The 22,528-nt window shown below is 37.7% G+C and overlaps 2 protein-coding genes across 2 annotated transcripts in view; both read left to right on the top strand.

Annotated features, from left to right (window-relative positions):
• LOC108722298 (protein kinase C delta type) overlaps positions 1-3,616 on the top strand; it is a 29,859-nt gene extending 26,243 nt beyond the window's left edge. Inside the window, exon 5 of the mRNA XM_018447306.1 lies at positions 3,467-3,616. Coding sequence (XP_018302808.1) covers positions 3,467-3,600 — 134 coding nt within the window. The 3' untranslated portion in view covers positions 3,601-3,616. The remainder of the gene's footprint in view (positions 1-3,466) is intronic.
• A 1,182-nt stretch (positions 3,617-4,798) lies between these two features.
• The window catches only part of Pi3K21B (phosphatidylinositol 3-kinase regulatory subunit alpha), a 34,206-nt gene continuing 16,476 nt past the window's right edge, over positions 4,799-22,528 (top strand). The window contains exons 1-2 of the mRNA XM_018447307.1: positions 4,799-9,154; positions 16,882-17,016. Of these exons, the coding sequence (XP_018302809.1) occupies positions 7,991-9,154; positions 16,882-17,016 (1,299 nt within the window). The 5' untranslated portion in view covers positions 4,799-7,990. The remainder of the gene's footprint in view (positions 9,155-16,881; positions 17,017-22,528) is intronic.

Genomic DNA, 22,528 nt, shown 5'->3' with positions numbered 1-22,528 from the left:
AAACATTAATAGCGTTTGGTTTTTTTTTTATTAAGGGACAATCTGTGATACACAGACTATCTCTAATAAAAATTTCCTGATTATCGAAATAATTTGTGAATAATTAACTCTCCGAAAATTGACGTCAAAATTTGTAACAGTTACTGACGCTGAATCTGTAAGACTCATTTATGTTAATTAAAGAGATTCTAAAGTCGTCTGTTTTATATCGATTCAATAGGATTATATACTTATACGATTTACGTGTTATTGACACATCACTACATATTACTACATCAATATCGTACGCACATATGCATACAAATTTTCTTAGTAACTAATCTTTCAATATCAGGTATCTAATTCTTAAAAACTCAATATTCTTTTTTTATGTAATCTCTAATCCAAATCAAGATTGTTTTATATGTACAAAATATATATTTAGAGTTTTTGAAAAGTTCAAGTTTGACAGCAACGTATAATATTTATAAAATTTATAATATTTATAAAAAGAAACTATATAACATTTACGTTTGACTTTTGTTTGATGATTTGGTGAAATTATATTGTAGATATTTTAAATAATTCAAGAATATAAAATTCGCGATTCACGCATCTCTAAAATAAAGATGCTCCTCTAAGAGAAACACCTTCCATTTTCCCACATTGTTTAGCCATACGTCGTTACAATTCTTTTCAATGGACGTGAATAATCTTCAAAATAAAAATGTCTTAATCGCTAAGCAAACACAATTAAACATATCCTCACAACCATTGAAAGGGCGCGTCATTAAGAGAGAGAGGAAGAGAGAAAGGGCGCTCTCGCACAATCACGACAATCGATCCGCCGAATTTCAATAAAGGGCACCGGGTCTTCGCTGGGCGAAGGGACGACTGTGCGGCGTGGGCGGCCCTGTGACCTTGAACAGGACGTGCCTGTCGCAGTGCGCACGCGCGCTCGCCCGCAGGGTTCGATCATCCTTCGTCGCCAGGGGCCCTTCGCCACACCGGCTGGCTTGGAAAGTCGCTTTTCACTTTCACGTCCCTTTCCCTGTCCCTTCGTTCGCCCGCTTGCGTCCTGTTCCACGCAGCGCGCTTTTACGATAAGACCGAGTACCTATCGGTAGATCCTCGGCTTGAAAAATAAGACAAAATAATGCACGCATCTCATGCAAACGCTCGTGTACGAAAAGGTATCAACGTTAACGCTCGATCAAGTATACAGGTCTGATCAAAGGATCTTCTCGTGTCTCCCTTTCTTTGAGGGCATCCTCAAAATTCGGATTTAAATTGCCTCGTTAGCCGGTCTTCGCTTTCTTCCACTCAACTAGCCGGAAAATCAAAGCTCTCGGATCATTCGAAAATGTTCATTGGATATTTGCTTAGCAATGTGACATAACATCACTTATTTTTATATTTTATTTACGCACGCTGTATTATTATTTTATTATATGTATTACGTAATAATAACAACAAAATACGTATTGATGAACATGTGCATGTAGATTTTAAAAATAATTTGGAACGTGAATGCAAAGAATAACAAATATTTTTCATTGTATTTACTTTTCTCAATGCGATGAATTTTTTATATATAGTAGAAACTAATGAAGAATATGATTTAAAAATAGCTAGAGTATCTTTAAGTAGGATTATATAATTAACTGAAAGCATCGATGAAGCCCTTTGTGCAAAGAAGGGATTAAAGAGAGATGGGATGTTCTGAAGAAGAAGAGCCATCCTTAGACCTCTTTATTTTTTAAATATAATTAAGGCACGATTCTTTTATTAATCATCAAACATCTGAGATGACTTTGATCTTGATTACATCAATTAAGTTTCCAAGCAGGTTTTTGATATATATTTGTCATTGTTCTTTGCTGAATGATACATCGTAAAGAACATCTTTAAAAATATTATAAAGAAAAAATATATTATATTTGTTTCAACAATGGCAGAATTGTGTCTGACACGAATGAGTTTTATGAGAAGGATCGAACGCTTCAAAAATAGAATACTGAGTCAATTCTATTGATGCACGTAACAGAGTTAATGTATAGTTCTCTCGTTACGCGATCGCGCCGTATTGTCTATTTAACAATTTAGCAATCTTTATATGTGAGCGATTGCAGACAAGTGTTCGATCCTTTATCGCAACTGGTCTTAGATAAGAGAGCCTCAGTTGGTAGATTGATTATGATTCGACAGTAATTCTTCATTAATCGTTTGGATCGTATTATATATTAAACAATCGATCGAGGAAGTGTCAACGTTTATGTCAGATAAAAGTGGACAATGTTATTTTTTCCCAAGTGCACTGTCATTTTTTGATAAATTATAATGTTTTTTCTTATCATTTAGATATATTCTGATGTTACAAAACAACTCTATCATTTTTCTTGTACTAGTATTATGTAAAATCATATAGTAAACGGTATTATAAATGTTTGAGGAGAGATATCTCTCTTTTGATCGACTGCGACAAAGTTTTCATTAATTTGAATCAACTAAATCAACTAAATCAGCAATTATTTTTTTATTGCTTTTTATATTATAATACCGAGACACGCTTGGAAAAAATATTTTTTTTTACAGTTGATATATGTATGTCTTGCTTTATAAATTTTGGAGTAAAATTTGTCTGTCTTTGTTTTTGGGATTTATTTGTTTAATGACGCGTGGGTTTGATTGAACACATTATCAACCTCCGCCAGCCATGCGTGCCACGTTAACTATAAAATTCATGTCAACGCTCGCTCTCGTTGCCCGATCAATATCCGTTGCGAAGCGGTTTTCTCGCGTCCGCTGCTGTTTCGTTAAACAAATAATTCGCGAAAAAAAGCAAGTTACAGCGAAAAGTTCGCATGGAAACGAATCGAATTTTCATCGTCGAAGCTGTCGCGCGTAAAGTTATCACGAAGAATCGATTAGCTTTATCTTTATAATAAACCGAAAAATTGATTTCAATTTAAAAAATGGATACTACGGCTTTGTAGAAAAATTGACAGAATGACATAACGGATTCTAAACCAGATTTCATTCGAAGATCTTGACGTGGAAACGAGAGATCCTTCAGCTCGTGTTATACAATTCAAAACGAGATTTTATTTGCAATCGAATCTGTGCGTAAGGATATATTCAGAAGAATATCGAAGCAACGTCAATCTTCTTTTTATAAGAAGCTTGTCTGGAAAATTTAGCCGTCGTTCCCGAAGAACTGTGTGCAAGAGAAGAATAGTCGAAACTCATTCTTCGAGATTTCAACTTATTCTTTTCACTATGAAATTCCGGCTACGACAAAATGAATCTCGAAAATGCTCCAGTTTTTCCAGGACTGACGTCTGCTAGTTTTGTAGAAGAGGCTGCAGAGACAAAGACCTTCGGAGCACGTCAGAAAATGCGCGACTGAGTTCCCCTTAAAGCACGCCCCGTGCATGCGTCTCACAACATGCTCGCACAGTCAAGCATCTTATTTTCAACATTCCAGAAGCGATTCCATCGACTTCTTGCTCCAGCTCAATCAGACACGATCATCGAGTAGCAAGGAGTTTTTTGGTGCTCCGAGAGACCGCCGCCATCCCGAAATCCTTTCGTCACAGGCGATCGATGAGGAATACCTAATGTCTTGGAAAAACTATCGCCCAAAATTCACCAAATTATTTTTGTTTACTATTTTCTCTGATTAGCAGACTAATTCAGAGAAGATATGATAAATGAAAATAATTTATTTGATAAAGATAAGACAAGCTTCTTATCTTGTCTAAATTTGATCAAACCAATTTGTCATCTTTAAATCTTCATCTAATCTGCGCGATCGTTGAGTGAAGAATCGAATCGTAAACTGCACCGTACGGTTTTTGTTATTCATGTAATTCTCATCATCACCGAGGTCAACCCGTTGATTCCTAGCACTAGGATCATGTGGCAAATCACGATTCGAAGGCTCTTTAGCAAAAGGCTTCTTAGAATTATATCGTAGATTTTGAAGTGGAACTATGGTGATTCTCGACGAGTGCATATTCTCGTTCGTCCAGCTCGGTCGATCCGCTCGTCGTCTAGGAATGTTCGGCAGGAAATTTCCATTCCCGGCGGTTCGATCGGGCCGAAACGGCTCGGGGCCCCGGCGTCGTTCCGGCACGAGTCTGCTCAACGTAAAGGCCACGGGAAGAACCGACAAATGTCGGAGATGGCCGAAGCGCCGTTGCGCTGAACCACGAGCTACCCTCGGCAGCAGCTCGCGGCTGGCTATGGCTATTGACCGAGCTTGGCGGACCGGCCGGTCAGCTGTGCGCCTCGCCGGCGGTGTGGTATTCTCCTCCGCGGTCAGGAAGAAGCCGTTCACGTAGACGAGGCGGTGTGTCGTTCAGGCCGGCGTAGATCAGTCGGTGTGAGTCAATAACGGGGAACCGAACGAAGTCCAGTCGGTTGAAAGGAGAGCCAGCGGGGACTCCCTCAGGAGAGGAGTCCAGCGGCGACGGTAGTGCTTGAAAGACCGCTCGGTTTCCGGGCGTAGTAGACGATCGCATAGAGACGGTCCCCCGAGGAGCCGCGTGTTCGTATATATGTCCGTGAGTGGAATCGAGAGGCGAGAGAGACTGACTGCTCCGGTCTTGTCGTCATCGTCGTCATCGTCGATGGATCGGTCCGAGTGAAAGCCGAAAACGTGTGAATCGCTGGCTACACGCGCTGCGGCAAGTAAATGCAGTTGGAGTAGGAGAGTGAACCAGACGGAGCGGGGGTCAAAGAGAGCTAGAGAGAGAAAGAGAGAGAAAAAGAGAAATATACCGAGAAAGGAAAGAGAGAGAGAGAAAGAGCGAGAACGAGGGAGGGAAGGAGGAACTTGGCTCACGGGCAATACTCGACATGTAGAGACCGACCGGCTGTGCACGGCCAGCGCGGAGACGATCGCGCGAGAGAGGATTTGAGAGAGGAAGAGAAAAAAGAGAAAGAAAGAGAGAGCGAGAGAACGGCAACGAACGGTCCCGAGAGGGACGGGGAAAAGGTTGGTGGGAGGAGAAACTGAGAGAGAGTGAAAGAGATAGATCGACCGAGTGTAGGAGAGACACCGAATGAAACAGAGCGAGAGAGAGAGAGAGAGAAGGATAGGCAAATAGATAGGTGTCGTGTACGTATGCGTTGCGAGTGACGAGTGTGCCGCCGCGACGTGCAGGTGTGTGCGCGTGTTGCAGGCAGGCCGCCGGCACAAAAAGTGTTGGGCCCAGTGGACTTTTCCATACCGGAGGAGAGCTGCGTGCATACGTACATACGTGCGTACATCGTGCGTGCGTGCCGTCCGCGCGCGTGTCTGTGTGCGCGAGAGTGCGCGCGCCGCCTTCGCGATCGCGGACGGACACGCCGGCGAGTTTTCGGCCGAGTACCTGCGAACGAGGACGGACGGAGACCGATCGACCGACCGACCGATCGACCGACTCTCCTCTCTTCTCGTGGTCTACGCGGTGACCTCCGCTAAGGGAGAAGAAACGGGCGAAAGCCGCACCGAAGGATAGCCAACTCGATTTCATAGAGTGCGCGCGTCAGGTGCGAGAAGAAGAGAAGGAGAAAGAAAGAAAGAAAGAAACAAAGAGAAGAAGAAGAAGAGGGTTGGATTACTCCGGGTGAGAGAGACCAGGAATTTGGACGTCGCAGCGCTGACGTCGAGAGGATACCTTACGTGGACGGCTTTACCGGGTGGAAACGACCGCAGAATCGTCGACAGCGAGAAGAGAAGGTAATAGGATCGTCCGTCACTGAGGTCTACCTTGCCGGCCGAGAGAGAGAGAGAAGGGGGAGGGAAAGAAGGAGAAAGATAGAGATTGTGAGAGAAAGAGCGAGCGAGCCAGCTTGGTACACACGAACTCCGTTCCAACTCTGACTCCTCCGTCGCCACTAACTCGCGGTCGGTAAAGCGTCGAAACGACGGCGGTGGTGATCCGGCGAGATACGACTGTGCGCGAACGAACGGCTGGCAGTCGCGGTCTTCTGGTGGACGTGATAAGGACGAGCGGCGCGATCCGTTCCGGCGAATGAAGTGGTCGGTTGTGCGAGGCGCGAGAAGAAGCTGTGAAGGGACGGACAGGAAGAAAGGAAACGATCAGCGGATATTCGAAGGATGCGGCTTCTCGATCGAAGAATTTGGTGCTGCATTTAGTGCTACGTACTCCAATCGGGCCAATATTCAGAAGACCAAAGAAACTTGAGAAGGATCTAGGAAGCGAGATATTAAAGAAAACAAAATCTCCGCGGAGGAGAAAGCGAACGTAAAGCAACAACGACGAGAGAAGACACGAGTCCTTGATCGACAATCCGGTACTACGTAGACTTAATTACGGTCGACGGTGCGGGCAAGGCAAGAAGTAGCCAAAAGGAAGAAAGGAAGTAGCCGGAGCGTCCTTGATGGGCCATCCGGTGGTACGTGATCGAGCTGTGTCGCGACCGACATTGGCTCGGCTCCGTCGCATCGAGGGAGATTAGAGGCGACCCACGTTTTACTCACTTCGTTCGGCAGACAACGAACGCCGGCGAAGCCGGGACGGGAGCAACGAAGGAGAGCTGCGGGGGGAGAGCGAAGAGAGGAGAGGAGAGGAGAGGATCTACTTGCTGATCAGCGCGAACCCCAGGCGATAAGCGACTCCCGTCTCGAGTTGACGAGCCGCTGACTCGGCAGACACGGGAGCCGGTTGTTTCAACGCTATTAGTGCCCATGATGACTCCAATTATCCGCGAGTGACTTCCACGTTCGCGCGACGATTTGTCTGCCGTCCGATCCGATCGTTTTGCGACCACCCGGTGCGTTCCGTGCTGGTTTCCTTAACGGAAACGAGGACTCTCCCCGACTTCCACGTGTACACGTCGAGAACTGCCGATTCTGGATCCTTGCGAGTGGATGGAGTAATTGGCAACGTTTTAGAAATCGGCCAGAAATGTGCGATTGAACGCGCCAAGGGATCCCTCTTCCGAGCGATCGCACGCATCGTGGATCCACCTGGAGTCTCAACTTGATCTACCATTATTAATCGCTTCGAGGATAATCCGGCAGCGTCGTTTCATCGGATTAATTCGTCCGGGACGAATTTCCAGATTAACGGACGGGCGATCGCCTTCCACTCCATCCGGGATTACTCCGGGATCGCGCTCGATAAGCCACGAGGATTCCCGTACGCTCGCGCTCGCGCTCGCGCGAGGCTACGCTTGAAAATCGCTCGGTGTCGTTGCTTGACAAAACCGGTTTCGTTCGGCTCAGCGAATCTCGGCGTTTATACAAAGGTCGTGTGTGAGAGCGCGCCGCGCGCGCGACCGCGGGAGAGTATGTGGTAGGAGTGAGATTTATGGAAAACGAATTTACACGAGGTCACACCCACGGGAGCGGCTGTCTATCTCTCTCTCTTTTTTTCCCTATATCTTCGTTTCTTTTTCTCTCTCTTTCTCTCTCTCTCTCTCTCTCCCTCCCTTGTCTGTCTCCTTGTAACTCACACTCTCTCCCCCAGTTCGTCTATCAGTTTATCCACGCATTTCCTCTATTAATAATAACGACGAAACCGATACAATAGAGAATCGCCGGCCAGATCACGTTGAAGAATCCTTGAAGGAATGAGATCTCGATCTCAAGAGAGTGATATCGCTCTGATATCGACCAACCGAATAAATATGCCACATTCGTGGCGGCCTTGAAGAATTTTCTTCGGGTCGACAGTCACCGTGCGCAGGATCAGCGAATCCGATATCACCGGCAACGAAGCACAAGGGAATTCATAGGGCGGCTCATCATGCTAGCGACCTTGAGTATCCAAGTGTCTCCGATGATTAAGAATCGCGATCGATCGAGTACGTAACTATCGGACGGCGAATCTCGAAGACTTCGAAGGATGTCGGGGGATTTGGGTGGTCCACGGGAGGAGCAGGACTCGTCGCCTGAGTCGAACAACAGCAACGCGTCAGTTGCGGAAACATCATCAGCGAGGAAAATTTAGCTGTCTTGCCACGAGCACTTGCTTGATGATCGGTCACGGCGACAATGAAGCGTGCGACGAGCGCATCCGTTGCGGCCGCCACGGCCGCCGCGACGCAAGTGCATCACCAGGCGAGGATCCAGGAGTTGTTCTCTCCCGGGTCAATGCCGACGATGACGACGTCGACGACGACAATGACGATGACGACGACGTCGACGAACACGAATACGACGATCGTCGGTACCTGCACAGACGAACTGGATAAGCAAATCACAACGATATCCTCCCGGCTCGAGTCAAAAGGCTCACCGAAGATTAGTCCCGGAACGGGCGATGACAACAAGGCTAAGTCTACGGTAATGTCACGATTATTAGCCGTCGATTCCGATAACTACATGCTGCGCAAGGCCTCCTCAACGGCGACAACGACGGCTACCAACGGCGCCGTGGCACCGTCGTCTACCACCTCATCATCGTCGTCATCGTCGTCATCATCGTTGAATGGTTCCGCGAACATTCAACTGCAACGGCAGATGCAGAGTCTCGCTATCGGATCGGCTACCGCGCCGTCGATCCTCGCAACGTATGGCAACGGCAATGACCACGTTGTCGGTCAGCTGTACGACGTCACGCGGGCAACGTCCAGATCGACGGCGACGTACGTGTCACCCAGGTGGTACACCACCAGTAATAATAACCAGGCAACGAGGCAGCATCGGGAAGGTACTGCGGTGGCAGCGGTGACTGCGACCGCGCAACTCGAGGAGCAATCCTTGCAGCAGTTGCAGCTGCAATCGCGTACGACGACGTCAACGCGCGACGACGCGACGACGCCCGCGGCCTCGACAGCGGACGGTATCGAGAGCGAGCTCGGTTTCACGAGGCCGGTGTGCGCGAGACCGGTGTCCTTTCATCGATACATGTGTTGGTGTAGCGCGCAACAGCAGCTGCAGCTGCAGCAGCCTGCTGTAGCGGAGGGCGTCGACGCGAACTCCTCGATCGGTCGCGCGAAGGGTGGCAGGGGCTCAGCCACCCACGAAGGGTTGGCAACGAGACGAACTGTGCGCGATGATAATAGTAGTCTATGTTGCTGCATGTGCGGTTCTCTATGTCCTGCAGAGTGCCACGCGTGCTTCCACATCGTGTGCTCGGACTACAGCGGCCAGCACCTGTGCAAATGGACTACCAAGGGTCACGCGCTACCGGGCCAGGTTCACGACAAGGACAAGGTCAGTAAGCCAGTGCTTCCTCGTTACGTTACGAACGTGTACCGTTCGAATTAATTATACTTGAGTTGCGCTCACGTCTTTCAGTATGTTTCATTTTTCTTTGTGATCTCTTTGCTGGACAGTAAAACGAATATTATTAAGTAGGGTACATTGCAATGTAAGCTATAGTCACATTTTAAAAAATATTGGTTAAAAAATTTGTGATAATTCTTAATCTTAAATTTATGTTATACTAGAATGTCAAAAAAGTTTTGAATTATCCTTCGGTTTTTGCATATAAATTTATTCAGAAATAATAATAATTATTCTGTAACCTTCAAGTGGATAAGTGAGATAGACGTGCATAATTTTCTTAAAAACCTTGAAAAAGAACTTTTCCAGCTCTGAAAAAGGAAAAAAAAGCATTATTCAGAAGTCTTAAAGTATACGTTTCTCTATCTCATAAGGGTATAATTAGTGTAAATTTAATTATAACATAATACATTAATAAAAAATGTAACGATAAAATTAAAAGTTTTAGGGTGTACTGAGCATTCCACCTATCAATTTGTATAGCTTTAGACCACTTATCTACTTAGAGATTAAAATAAAGATTATCAATATTATCATGTTCAATAACCATTTGCTACTAGCCTTTTAGCTGCTAGATTTACTCTCGATATTATTCGTCTAGACGGTATCGAGATACGTATACCTTGATACCCGACAATTCTGATCTTGCACCGTTTGATTTCCTGTTTTGTCAATTATAAATGAAGCTTTTCTTACGAAGACGATGATTCGAAACTGTTGAACAAGTTATTAAGGTAGCTTGTCTTCGTTCCTAGGAGTATACGATAGATAAAATGTCGGTCGGTTATTGTATCGTTTATGGAACATCCAATGTTATGTAACAACGCACATGGATATGACATAATTTTAATTATTTTTTTTAAACGAGATAATAGTCGGTCAACTTTTTCTATCATATACTTTTGATGCCCTAAGAAATCCAAATGGTATCGATATCAAATCCGGCAACTACATTGTAAAAAAAAATTTGGTAACAGTTACCAAATGTTGAATGAAATAATTTCAATCAAATGTTCGATTAACCCTTTGAGAAGTGGAAAAAAGTGGAAAGTATACACTGAAAAAAAAGATTGGCTGCTGCAGCAAATTAGATGGTAAAATATGGCATAGCATTTTTAATTGGTTGCAGCAGTCAATTTTTGGTTGTGTTAGTCTATCGAAATCCTATACTGACATTGCAGATATTCTAACGCAACCAAAAATTGACTGCTGCAGCCAATTAAAAATGCTATGCCATATTTTACCATCTAATTTGCTGCAGCAGCCAATCATTTTTTCAGTGTACTTCCCACTTTTTTCTTCTTCATTTTTAAGATGTATTGTTCACAGTTTAATGAAACCGATTATGATTTTAGATTTTTCTGATATATTATTGCTTACTTTTCATGTTTTCCATGGTCATTAAACCCGATTGTTCTTTTTTAATCATTTTCAAGAAATAAAATTGAAAACAGAGCATTTTTTTAAATGTAATTTTTAGGAAAATATTTAAGATAGGAGATTAAAATTTTTGTTAAATATTTTTTATATGTCAAAATATTGTATATATATTTTTCAAAATTTTTTGCACCTTAATTTTTTATTAAAGTTATTGGTCTACTATGTGAAGATAAAAATTACACTACGTAACAAGTTTTTTGCATTTTTGTCATGAAATATGTTCTTTAGTAAAAATAGAATACGCTGAATATGAATAAGACTAAGAAAAATGGTCTCTCATGTAAGGTTTTCAAGAAAGAAGGGCTTGAAACTCCTCAAAAATGTATTTTTGACCATTTTCATAAATTCATAACGCATAATCCAGATGTTCCAGCAACTTTAGGAAAGTCTAACATGAAGTTTGGGACTTTTATCTTTCAATTTAATTTAAAAAGTCGCAAACAAAGTGCAATTTCGTAGAAATCAGATTTACACTAATTTAATTCTATATGGCAGCCATATTGGATCTGCCATTTCGAATTTTTAAAATCTGACTTCAAATTCGTAATCAACGATCCAAAAAACATAAAATTGCAAGATTTTACAGGAATTTGTCAGGTAAAAAAAAACACCCTTAAAGGGTTAATAAAGTAAAAAATAATTTTACTTTTATAAATATTTAGTAAGTATTGCCAAACATAATAATTCAACCAAATGTTTGATAATAATTATTAAAAATATTTAGAAAAGTAAAATTATTTTTAGTTAATCATACATTTAATTCAAATTATTTCACTCAACATTTGGTGATTATTACCAAACTTTTTTCGGTGTAGCAGACCGCTGGTGAATGGCTATTGAACTGATCTTTATTTTGATGAGAAATAAATGTCATTGTTTCTGAATAAATTTGTATATAAAATCGTTTTTATACATAAAACTGAAAGATAATTTAAAACTTTTTTGATAATCTAGTATTAGATATATCGATATATCTCTTTGTTTTTATTAGTATATCTAATATGTATTAGTATCTAATATATATTTTACAACATGGACCGATTTATTTATAACTTGTATCTTTCGTACATAAGAAGATTCTATGACGCTTTTAAACCGACAGAATTATCTCTCGTGCATGCACTATTACAGTTTGGCGAAATAAAAACATGCAAAATCCTCGCGCGATATTCAAGGCAAAGTACATAACACTTAACAATGAAAATTGGACATCGAAATAAATTTCATGTCTATCGATCATCTGTATCGAGACACCACATAGTACGTGAAAATATCAAGCTCGGAAACTCGAAAGTAATACTTCTGGTGATAAGGATTTATCTTTGATTATGTTTCAACGGTGATTGATGCATTATAAAATGCAGAAAATCTTGACGTGCTATTCTGCACGTAAAATCGATGATGCGCAAAGCATTTTTTATTGTAACATGAGATTTTATTCTCTTCTGTCTTCCTTTCGTTTTTTTTTTATTTCGATAAATGTGTTTGTGTGTTTAATTTTTGTAACTAAATGAAAGTATGGAGAAACTTTTTATATTATTTTGATAAAATCTTGCATTTTTTCGCGATTAAATTAAAATAATTTATATTAAATAATCTGCCGAATTAAAATAGCGATTTCGTCGCCGTCTTGATATAAAAAGAAATTCATTATTCCTATTTCGAATTACTGGGATCTATATAAGTATAAAATTTGGATATATATTTTTCGACCATGAGAGAGAAAACCATCTAGAGGGATGTAAATTTTATATCTGATTATAAATGTTATAATCGTGAATTCTACATAAACGCACAAATGGCATGTCGTTATCAGGGCGAGACCTGCTTGAAATTCGATAGCGTAACGACCTAAATTCGACGGCGTCTGCCATGAAATTATGATAGGGAAAAAAGGATAAAAAAAGGGATCTAAATGTCATTTCTTCCTTTTTTTAAAACATAAAATATCCGAGTCAATACTGCGCGATTCTTATTAGCACAAGACGAGAACAAAAAATTAATAAGATTTAAAATATTATATATATTTCATGATAATAATACATATAATGCTATATAGGGGTATAAATTTGAGAGTAGTAATTCATCGAAAACTTTCTGCTCTAATATACATTTCTTGTAAGAATATACATTAAAGGAAATAATATGAATTTAATGGTTTTTTTAAACTGTATGTAACTATATATTACGTAAATAATTGCATCTTTTTTATTTTACCGATGGAATGAAAATCAATAGGTGAAAGCTATAATAAAATAAATCATCTAAACGCTGGAAGCAATAAATTTTATGTTTTTTAACTATCACAATTTAAGAAGACTGAAATAGACTTCCGTAATGGTAATTTATGATTCACGGATGATTGAACAGATTAAGTGGAGTAAATCTTATGTATTTATGTCTAATTGTAGCACAAGAGTCATTACAATGGACAATGTCATGAGAAAGTCAATATTCATGCAAGTCTTAAATTTTATTCTTTCAATCAAATTTAACGAGTTAAATATAAAACAATTACAATTTCGATTTGAAATAGAACCGAAGAGAGAATAATTAATTAAGTACAAAGAATTTCTATTTTAAATATAAAAATAATTTTTAGTGCATCCTTGTCATCGGAATGTTGATTCGTTGTGATTGCAGGTCTGTGAAGGGTTATCTCTAAATGAATTTTTACAAAATTAATAGGCATTTGATTATCCACAACTTGTTCACATTAGTCTATAAGTAATAATTTTTATCCACCCTGCAAAAAGAATTTATAAATAAATAAAACGATTAAGTATCCCTAAATATTTTTTTTAATTACACACGGAATTCAAGTGTCCACGATTTATCCGTATTTGTTTCCTTATAAATAATTGTTTCTTATTTATTCTGTAAAACTAAATTATAAACAAATATAGAAATATAGAGCAAATTTTGGCAGGAGAACTGAAAAGGTGTGTATCTTTAAATTACATATTGAATTTGAATGTTCACAATTTGTTCGTTTTATCCACAAGTATCTATAAATAATTGTCTATTGTTTGTTGACCACCTCGCAAAAGGAATTATAAACAAAAAAATTGCACAAATTTTCTCACAATTTCTAAATTTATTTTTTAAATTACGTAATTTATGGACAAATGCCAATAAATTGTGGACAGTCGAATTCCGGATGTAATTAAAAAAAATATACTTACACTCAACTCTTTTATATATTTATAAAACTCTTTTGTATATTTATTTTTTGCAATGTGGACAAAAAATTATTTATAAACAAGTTTGGACATGTCAACGATCAAATGCCATATCAATTTTATATATAAAAATTTATATTTAAGAGTGTAAGCTTCACAGACTTTGTAATAACAATATTTTTGGTCACACGTCTGATTTTAGATCGATGCACAGCATCAATCGCTGCAAAACCCCTTCGAAGAAAAGGCGTTCTATGAACGTCATCATATCGCGGCAGGATTTCCGTCGCAGAGATGATTTCCGCGAAATAAGTTCCACGTGGCGAGGCATCCTAGATTAACGGGTCGAGTCGCAAAAATTCGCGACGTCGGCGATTTAATTCTCACGCCGGTGTCGGTGGGATGTAACGTGTGCGGTGACGAGGAAGAAACGATCTCCTCGACGGAGATTAATCGAGCGCGTCGATCGGACGGACGGACGAATGCGCGCGGATGTAACACGCGCTGCCGGCTGGCGTGGATTATTCGGACGTGGACGACACAGGCGAGGGCTTATCTCGCGGCTGTCGTCATATCGCGGACTCGGGGTTACGGCGAGAGGTTACGTTTTCTTTTTTCCGCACTTTTTACGCTCTTGCTTTATCGGACCCTCGCTACCCGATAGCAACGGCTGGAGGCACACGGAGATGTCTCTTCTCTTCGCGTCACCTTATCCCATCCTCCGTCCCGCCGCGCCTCCGATCGCGCCTCGATTTATTTATCTAATCGGACCTGGTCGGTCGCATAGTGCGTTAAGTGCTCGACGAGCGACGCGCCTTATCTTCGGGATCGAGAAAATCCGGAGACGCGTCTCTCGCGCGTGGTTTTTACGTAATCCTCACACGATCGACACCGGATAACAGCACTTGTCCAGAGAGAGAATAGAGTCGTATGCAAAAAAAAATTCTAGTTAAATGTACAATTCTTCTTTTTTGTTGCTTTTTTTTAATTTACGTAATGATGAAATACGTGTAGATGTTACGCACATATGCATTAAATAATCGTTAACTGAGAGTCATAATTATTAATCATAGAAGGTTAATACGCAGATTAATATGGAAATATTGATACGATGGAAATATTGTTATAATTGTATGATGGTATATCGTGCTGCTTTTGTTACCATCGAGGATTTAACCACTCGTCAATAATTAAATTATTGATATTTGAATCTTTCATTCAATTAAAATCGATAGAGATTTTGCGTTAATAAACTGATATAAATTACGTTCTTTTATTTGCTTCTAATTTTTGTTTTTCACCTATTAAGTAAATATGTAAATATATTTTTAATGCATGATGTTCAGAGAAAGCTTAGAAAATAATTTGGGAAATTTCCGAAATAAATATAATAGCAATATCATTTTGTGATTGTAGCAGTTAGTTTCTAGTTAACTAATCGTATAACGATGCGGAAAAATTAATAACGATTAGATGTTCTCTGGAGCTCGTCATAATAGAGATAACTTGTATCATAATCGAATCATAACCATGTCGAATATATACATAAAAACAAATTAAGTATTTCAATTAAATTTTTTTAAAGAGAAACTGATAGATTTATTATGGATAGATTTATTATAAAATACTTATAAAAACTACTACAAAATTCGTTAAAATGCCTGGAATATACGAAAGATGTCTTAATTGTGTTAAATCGGGAGTTTATCTTTATTTGAGAATATATGTTGCTAATAACAATTAGCAATTTTATTAGATACTATATAATGCTGTAAAATACCACTGCAAAAACTTATTAAATTATTTATAAAAATATATCATCCGTTAATTAATAGAAAATGTTGATAATTTTTGAAAACACAGTAAAATTGAATTGCTTCTAAACTAGATATCTGAAATCAAACGTATATCTGAAGAGATCTACCTTATTATTCCGACTTTCACTCTTTCAGTTCAACCGATTAACAAGAAGCGATTATCTCAATTTGCTGTGTGAATCGTTCTGTAAAACGATTCTGGAGTTACAATTCAGAAAGAAATTAATTATCATTGTTGTAAAAGATAAAAATTCTAATAGATTGCCGAAGATCATTAAGCATTTTTATTTTAAAATCTCGAGGATAATAATCGCGTGATCTGACTGGCAAACGGGACAGACAAACTTGCAAAGAATCGATTGATTATGCGCGTTTAAAAGGATTTTACTGTTAATGATACTCCCGGATCATATTTTTATCCATTGTCAAAAGTAAGATTATAATATATCTGATAGTTATATTTAACCATTTTGATAGATTACTTCTAAGGGGATATAAATACATGGCATTTAATATAATTTGAAATGAATCAGCTAAGCAAAAGAAGCGCTAACTGTGGTTAAAGTTAGATGTTGAAATAATATTTCTATATAAACATTTTAAATACATTTATTTTAAATGTATGACTGTACGCCGATTACTTTCGACTTGCAACACAATCGACTGAAATAATAATAAAATCCGTATCAAAATATTATTCCAATATCTAACTTTGACCGCAGTTGGCGTTTCTTATTTCTAGTTAATTTATTCATATAGGAGTCTTATTCTCTAACTTATTAATTAGAGATAAATTTTACTTTCATAGAATATTAATTTGAAGTATAGTTATAAATATATTTGATATTCAAAATTGGAAGGTCGCGAAGAATAACTTCCTGAAAACTCCGTTTATACAAAATTATATCAGTAACTTTCAAAGTGAGATACTTGATATAGAATACGTGATCGTAATTATGAAAATCATTTTATTAGAAGATTATTACGTTCTTGCCTCATTTGTCAGTTCTACTTTGCTTTAATTAATTTTTTTCATAATTCACGTGATCTAACCGGGATTAGCAAGTAGCAAGCCGTATAAATATGTCTCGAAGTGTACGCGTGTGTGCGTACACGTGCTTCCTCGTGCGCAAGTGGACTTGGCTCGATTAGTCGTCGCTGATTCTTGTGCCATCGATGCCCACCTACAATTTATGTCTCGTTTCTCTGTTCACAGCCTGTCAGTGAGTGGACGTCGCTGAACGTAGTTGAATGGATGTCAGCCCTAAATCTATACCGCTATGCGGACGTCTTCAAATCGAAGGACATCAAAGGCAGCGATCTGCCTCATCTGGATCGGGAAAAGCTCATGGTAAGCCGATCATCTTAATTAGTTATTAGCATACTGGTCGTCCATACATCTCGGATTAAGGTAACTAATGCCATTCAGTGGACTGAGAACCGCCTCGAACGAAGGAACTTCAAATGTGGGACATTCGTGATTATTACTATTAAATTGTTATAATCAAGATAATTTTTGTTTTATTAATAAATCACACTTTTTATTCTTTTACTATAATACAGTAATTCTGATAATAACAAGCAGATTACAATGATTTAATTTAATGAATGGTAGACATTAAACGAAGTAAGGTAATATCGTTGAATTATTATAACATACTCTACTTCGCTTTTTTACAAGATCTTTTTTACAAGATCATTGCACCGATTTGGAAGCGATATGATGTGATATTAATTAAAAATACGATATATCCATTTATCCATTAAATATATTTGCGATTGAAAATCATAAATTAAAGTAACCTCTATATTTTAAAAAATCAAGTGAAGGCTAAACGAGATTGATTTTTCTTCCAATAGCTTTTTTTTATCTAAATCTGCGAACTACAATGAGATAGTGAGACTAAATCGATTTCTACGTGACTGTATATTAATCTCTAAACAGTTGATTTAATGAGCGATAATGCACTGTCCTCATTCGTGAGTTTACCGTTAACAGCAAATTATTTTATTATGATAGTTTTCTCGAATTTATCGACAATTCTAAAAATACCGATGGTTTTGCTATGATAGCCGACCATTTTCTTCTTGATTGAGTTAATTTATCCTTTCCCATTAATCAGACATGGTTTAGAGAAATGCGACTGTAATTTATACGGGATGCTTATTAGAACTAATTAGCAGTAAGAATTAATGTACCATACCAAGTTACTGCGCAAAGCGATTCCGTGGAAGACTGTTTATTTACTTTATTATCGAACGGAGAGATTTCTGTTCGGAGAAACTATTTGACGAATCAAGCGATTTAACGGGGAGCAGTTCGTTTTTTTGCACTAACGCTCGCGAAACGCACAATCACGAGGTAGAATCATGCAAAAAGTGCAAATTAAGTTTCTTGCATTTTCGTGTCCCACTTGATTGAAATTTAATTCTGCGACAAACAATCGTCAGCAATCTGTTCTGAGCTATATTCCTACTTATAGAATGCGCACATATTCAAATTCTTCAGATTTAAATTTAATATATATTGCTGGCATACAAGCTCGCATGTGGTTATATTTGACTGAATATCCGCCTTATGATCGATAAATTTTCTGTTATTTATTTTGCGTTATTATACATTTTTTGTATTTTCGAAAGGATGAGAAGAGTTGTCTCGAAACTATTTTATTGTTATTTAAATTTTTATTGCCACATTCTGAAATTAAATAAATCCAGTTACCTAAAAATAGTATAAAATTCCCTAATATTTTTCTTTCGATTTCTTTATATCCTTTAGGTATCTGTAAATGTTCTGGAATATAGTTTCATACGAGTTTCACTCTAGTTTCATATGAATTTTTATACAAAAATCTGCTATTAAAACACACAGCTTCAAGTTCTGAAATAAAAAAGTAGTAGGAGCAAAGTTTTTTATTGCAAATGGTAAAGTCACATTTGATGTCTTTTTGTACTGAATCATCAGTCCTTGGTCTTCGCTCGTTTCGGATCGGCAGCGAAGGCGGAATCGCGCGATCGAAAATTCTTCGGCTAGTGCTCGGCAGAGACGATGACCTCGAGTTGAGAGTATCTGGACGACGTTTTCCTTGGCCCGTTGACCTTGTAATTGCCCTGTAGCGTCTGCTGGTGCGCCACAGTCGAGTCTTTATCGAATCCCCCTTCTGATATATATATATCTCTCTTTCACCCATTCTGCGTCGATTTTTCTTTATCGTCGTTTGCGAGTGACCCGCAACTTTCGGATGCTTTCGGTTAGGTAATTTTCTTCTTCTCATCGTCGCGCGAAAAAGATTCCTTGTCCAGCTTATTTTCGCATCATTACACGCTTATTGTAAAGTCTACACGCAAAATCGATACATTATGTATGGAAGAATATAGAAGGGAGCTTGATTTAATGAGATTACTTTTATTGGCGCAGCGCGTCATTCCCTGTCATGCACTTATCGCGTTTTTTATTAACTTCTTAATAGCCACGATTTGACGTGAGGTCTTTATTAAGACGACAAGGTTGGTCGCGATATGATTTTTATACATCTGCTGCGATTCCATTACGTGCCTATCCTATTTCCGGCAATCACGACGTTTTTCTGTGTTGTTATCAGTTCAAAACATTGTCGTAGAATTACCACATAATGCACGAAAATACGAAATATGTAATTTACTGTGCTGCAGAATATCATTATTTATAACTCCTCGCGTTTTCAGTATTTCGACATAAGTAATGATATATTTATTATCGCGTCTTCGCTATTATTATCCTACATCACAACGAAACATTTAGTGACATAAAAAGTTTTTTTTAATTCTTTATATAGAATCCTAAAGAATATCTATATAAATATTAAATTTACTTTAACCTGTTTCTTTTAATCGTCCCATTTAAGACGGTATCTTTTTAATTTTTCATCTCCATATGAATACTTCATGTGGAGCATTTTTTATACATATGCATGATGTATACATATGGAAAAAAATTCAAAAAATGCTGTTTTATAAATAGGACTTATAAGATGGAGAGAAGAAATAAATTAAACCATAATATATTTGTTATAAACAAATATTGGTTATTAAAAAGTTAAAAAGTATTTTTAACTGTAAAGGATAAGATATGAAACGTACATTTTATGATTGATAACACGCTGAAGAAATATTAGATAAATATTGCATAAAAGCATAGCTTTTAATATCGCCAGAGTGCAACATAAAGAAAAATTTTTTTACGAAATATATCACAAAAACAACTTCATCACATTATAAGATAAACTTTTTAACTTTTTGAACTTCATTATAAGATGAAACTGTTTTTATAATATTTTATATCTGTTGATATAACTTTTTATATCTGCTGATTAAGTTTTCTTTTATCTTGTTTCCTCTTAATTACTGCGTGGCGTATAGTTAAAATGCTAAATAAATGCTGCCACAATTAAAATGCGTAGATATATAGTGGAGATATAAGTATAAACTTTACAATTCGAAACGTTTGCAATTCTATGGAACACAATGCAAAGGCGCTTTTCCCTACGTCTGGTTACAGGACCCCGTCTTTTAATGCTCGGTGATCAGAATAACTTATGTTCATAACGATTCAGTAGAGTAGCTGAGATTATTTACGTTCTTATGCAAGTCTTAGGTATTAATATCATTATACTGTCTTCTTGCATCACTATACTGAGAGAAAAATGTACTAAATTTTAATAAATAATTGTTTTTAATAGTATATTAATATAACATTTATTTATGAAAAATGAATGTTTGCTGAATGAAGAAATATAATAGTTAAATCAAATTAATGGTTCTTGTACCACATAAATGTGTTTAAATTCAGTAAATATTCAACTAGCAGTGTTCAAACAAATATTTATTAAAATTTGGTACATTTTTATTTGAGCGAAAAATACACATTTAGTTAACGTCGAATTTGAGTTCTTTTAAAAAATACTTATGTCGACAAGTATAATGTAAGTGTGTAGGTATATCGATTACATTGATAATATTAAAAAATATTTGTGTTTTTATATACTATTAAGAGCATTAGTATTAAAGCAGAATGAAATCGATCCGTTCGCACGTTGCTTGAAATTCCCCAAAATTTTTGTACTTAAAATAAGATAAATATATATTCGGGCGTTGAAGAAAAAGAAGACGAAAATGCTTAGTGGAAAAAGTGCAAGCAATGCGAATAGACCTAATGTTAACAAATATTTTATTTGATACTAAGTTTTACACACTACTAAGAGTGTTTAGTATAAAAGCAGAATGCTATGTAATAATTTTATTTTTCAATGTATCTTCCGACATTTTTAAGATATATATATATATATATCAGGAAAGAGAAGCACAGATAATAGCGAAACAAACTCCTCTCGTTCTCGTCGCACAGTAGCTATGCCGCTGTAATGATCGCATCGTGCATACGTTTTCCCCGCGCGTTACCACGCGCCGCATTATCATAATTATGTGAGAGACCCGCGCGCGATGTAACGGATCGAGACGGACAATCGAATTACATCGGCCGGCCGTATTGGCCCAAGTTCTCGATGTTCGCCGTGGGAAAACGGGCGTTTCTTCGAACTGTAATTACGCTGGTGTTTTCCACGGTGGCGGCGGCGCAAGGCAAGTAATTGCGCTCGTTCGTTCGCGCGGGCGTATAATAAAAGCGGTTTGAATTGCAAAAATTCACAATGGAATCACGCCTGAAAATCCGAGCGCGGGCTAAGACTATAAAATTAAGGTACGTTAATTAAAGGGACCGAATCGTCTGTCCACTGATTTTGCGGTAACGTTACTAGATTGTTGTGAAATTACATGGAACGGTTTTGCTAAAGTATCTAATTTAGCTTCACTGTTAGATATTGAAGATGCAATGTTAATCTAATTCCTTGAGTTAAATAATTATATTTGGTTATTTTTAACTTTTATGTTTTGTTTGTGTCAAAATTTTAATCAACTCCATTTCTCTGATTAGTTTTAAAATAAACAATACAGTAAATTTGAATTAAATTTAATACGTTTTTTAAATTAAATTAAATTATTTAACTCCATTGTTTTAGTTAAATTAACAATATATTAAGTATTAAGTAAGAGAAGAGATGATCTATACCTATAGAAATGATCTATAGAAATTTATAAAATAAAAAATTCAAATTTGATGTTATGAATTTAACAATGTAGGTACACCCTGGTAGAAATTTCATGCATTTTTTGAGCAGTTACTAAACCGTTATACCAACTTCTGTCTAGTAGCTGAGAAGAAAAACTACTTAGAATCAGGATGTAACGCTTTGTTTGCAGTGTTACTGCATACAAAAGTTGCGTAAAATCTGAATCCATTTACTGAATAGAAACACAACAAATAATGGATATTAAATTGATTAATAAGCAAGCCAACTGCTCATGAAATGGACAGAATAAAACTCTATCAAGTTCTTGTCCATTTCCTACTCATATTGGCACATATCAGTATTGGCACAACTAATGAGAGTACAGTAATATTAGATAGTAACTGGATAGAGTCTAGGAAAACTGCATACACTTCTACCAAGACAGATCTGAAAATAATTTTGTTGGATTATCAAAATAATGATGAGCAATGCTGCAAAATGTTTTGACATTCTGATAACAGCAGTAACTAATTTAAGCGTTCTACATAATTATTTTGATAATTCAAACAATTATTTTTAGATATATATTTAGTTAAATTTTGAGATACTTAAAAAACTCTTTCCATAATGTTGCATTCGAAATTCGTTCGTTTTCATCATTATTGTGATGCTTTAAATTGAAGAGCCAGAAGAAATTCTCCTTACTCGTTCCAATACGTTTTTTGATTTGAAAATGAAGTTGCTGCCAACTTTTACGCT

Source organism: Mycetomoellerius zeteki, unplaced genomic scaffold, assembly GCF_001594055.1.
Source record: "Mycetomoellerius zeteki isolate Tzet28-1 unplaced genomic scaffold, Tzet1.0 scaffold20, whole genome shotgun sequence".
In the NCBI taxonomy this organism is placed as follows: domain Eukaryota; kingdom Metazoa; phylum Arthropoda; class Insecta; order Hymenoptera; family Formicidae; genus Mycetomoellerius; species Mycetomoellerius zeteki.
This window is presented reverse-complemented; position numbering and strand designations above follow the sequence as displayed.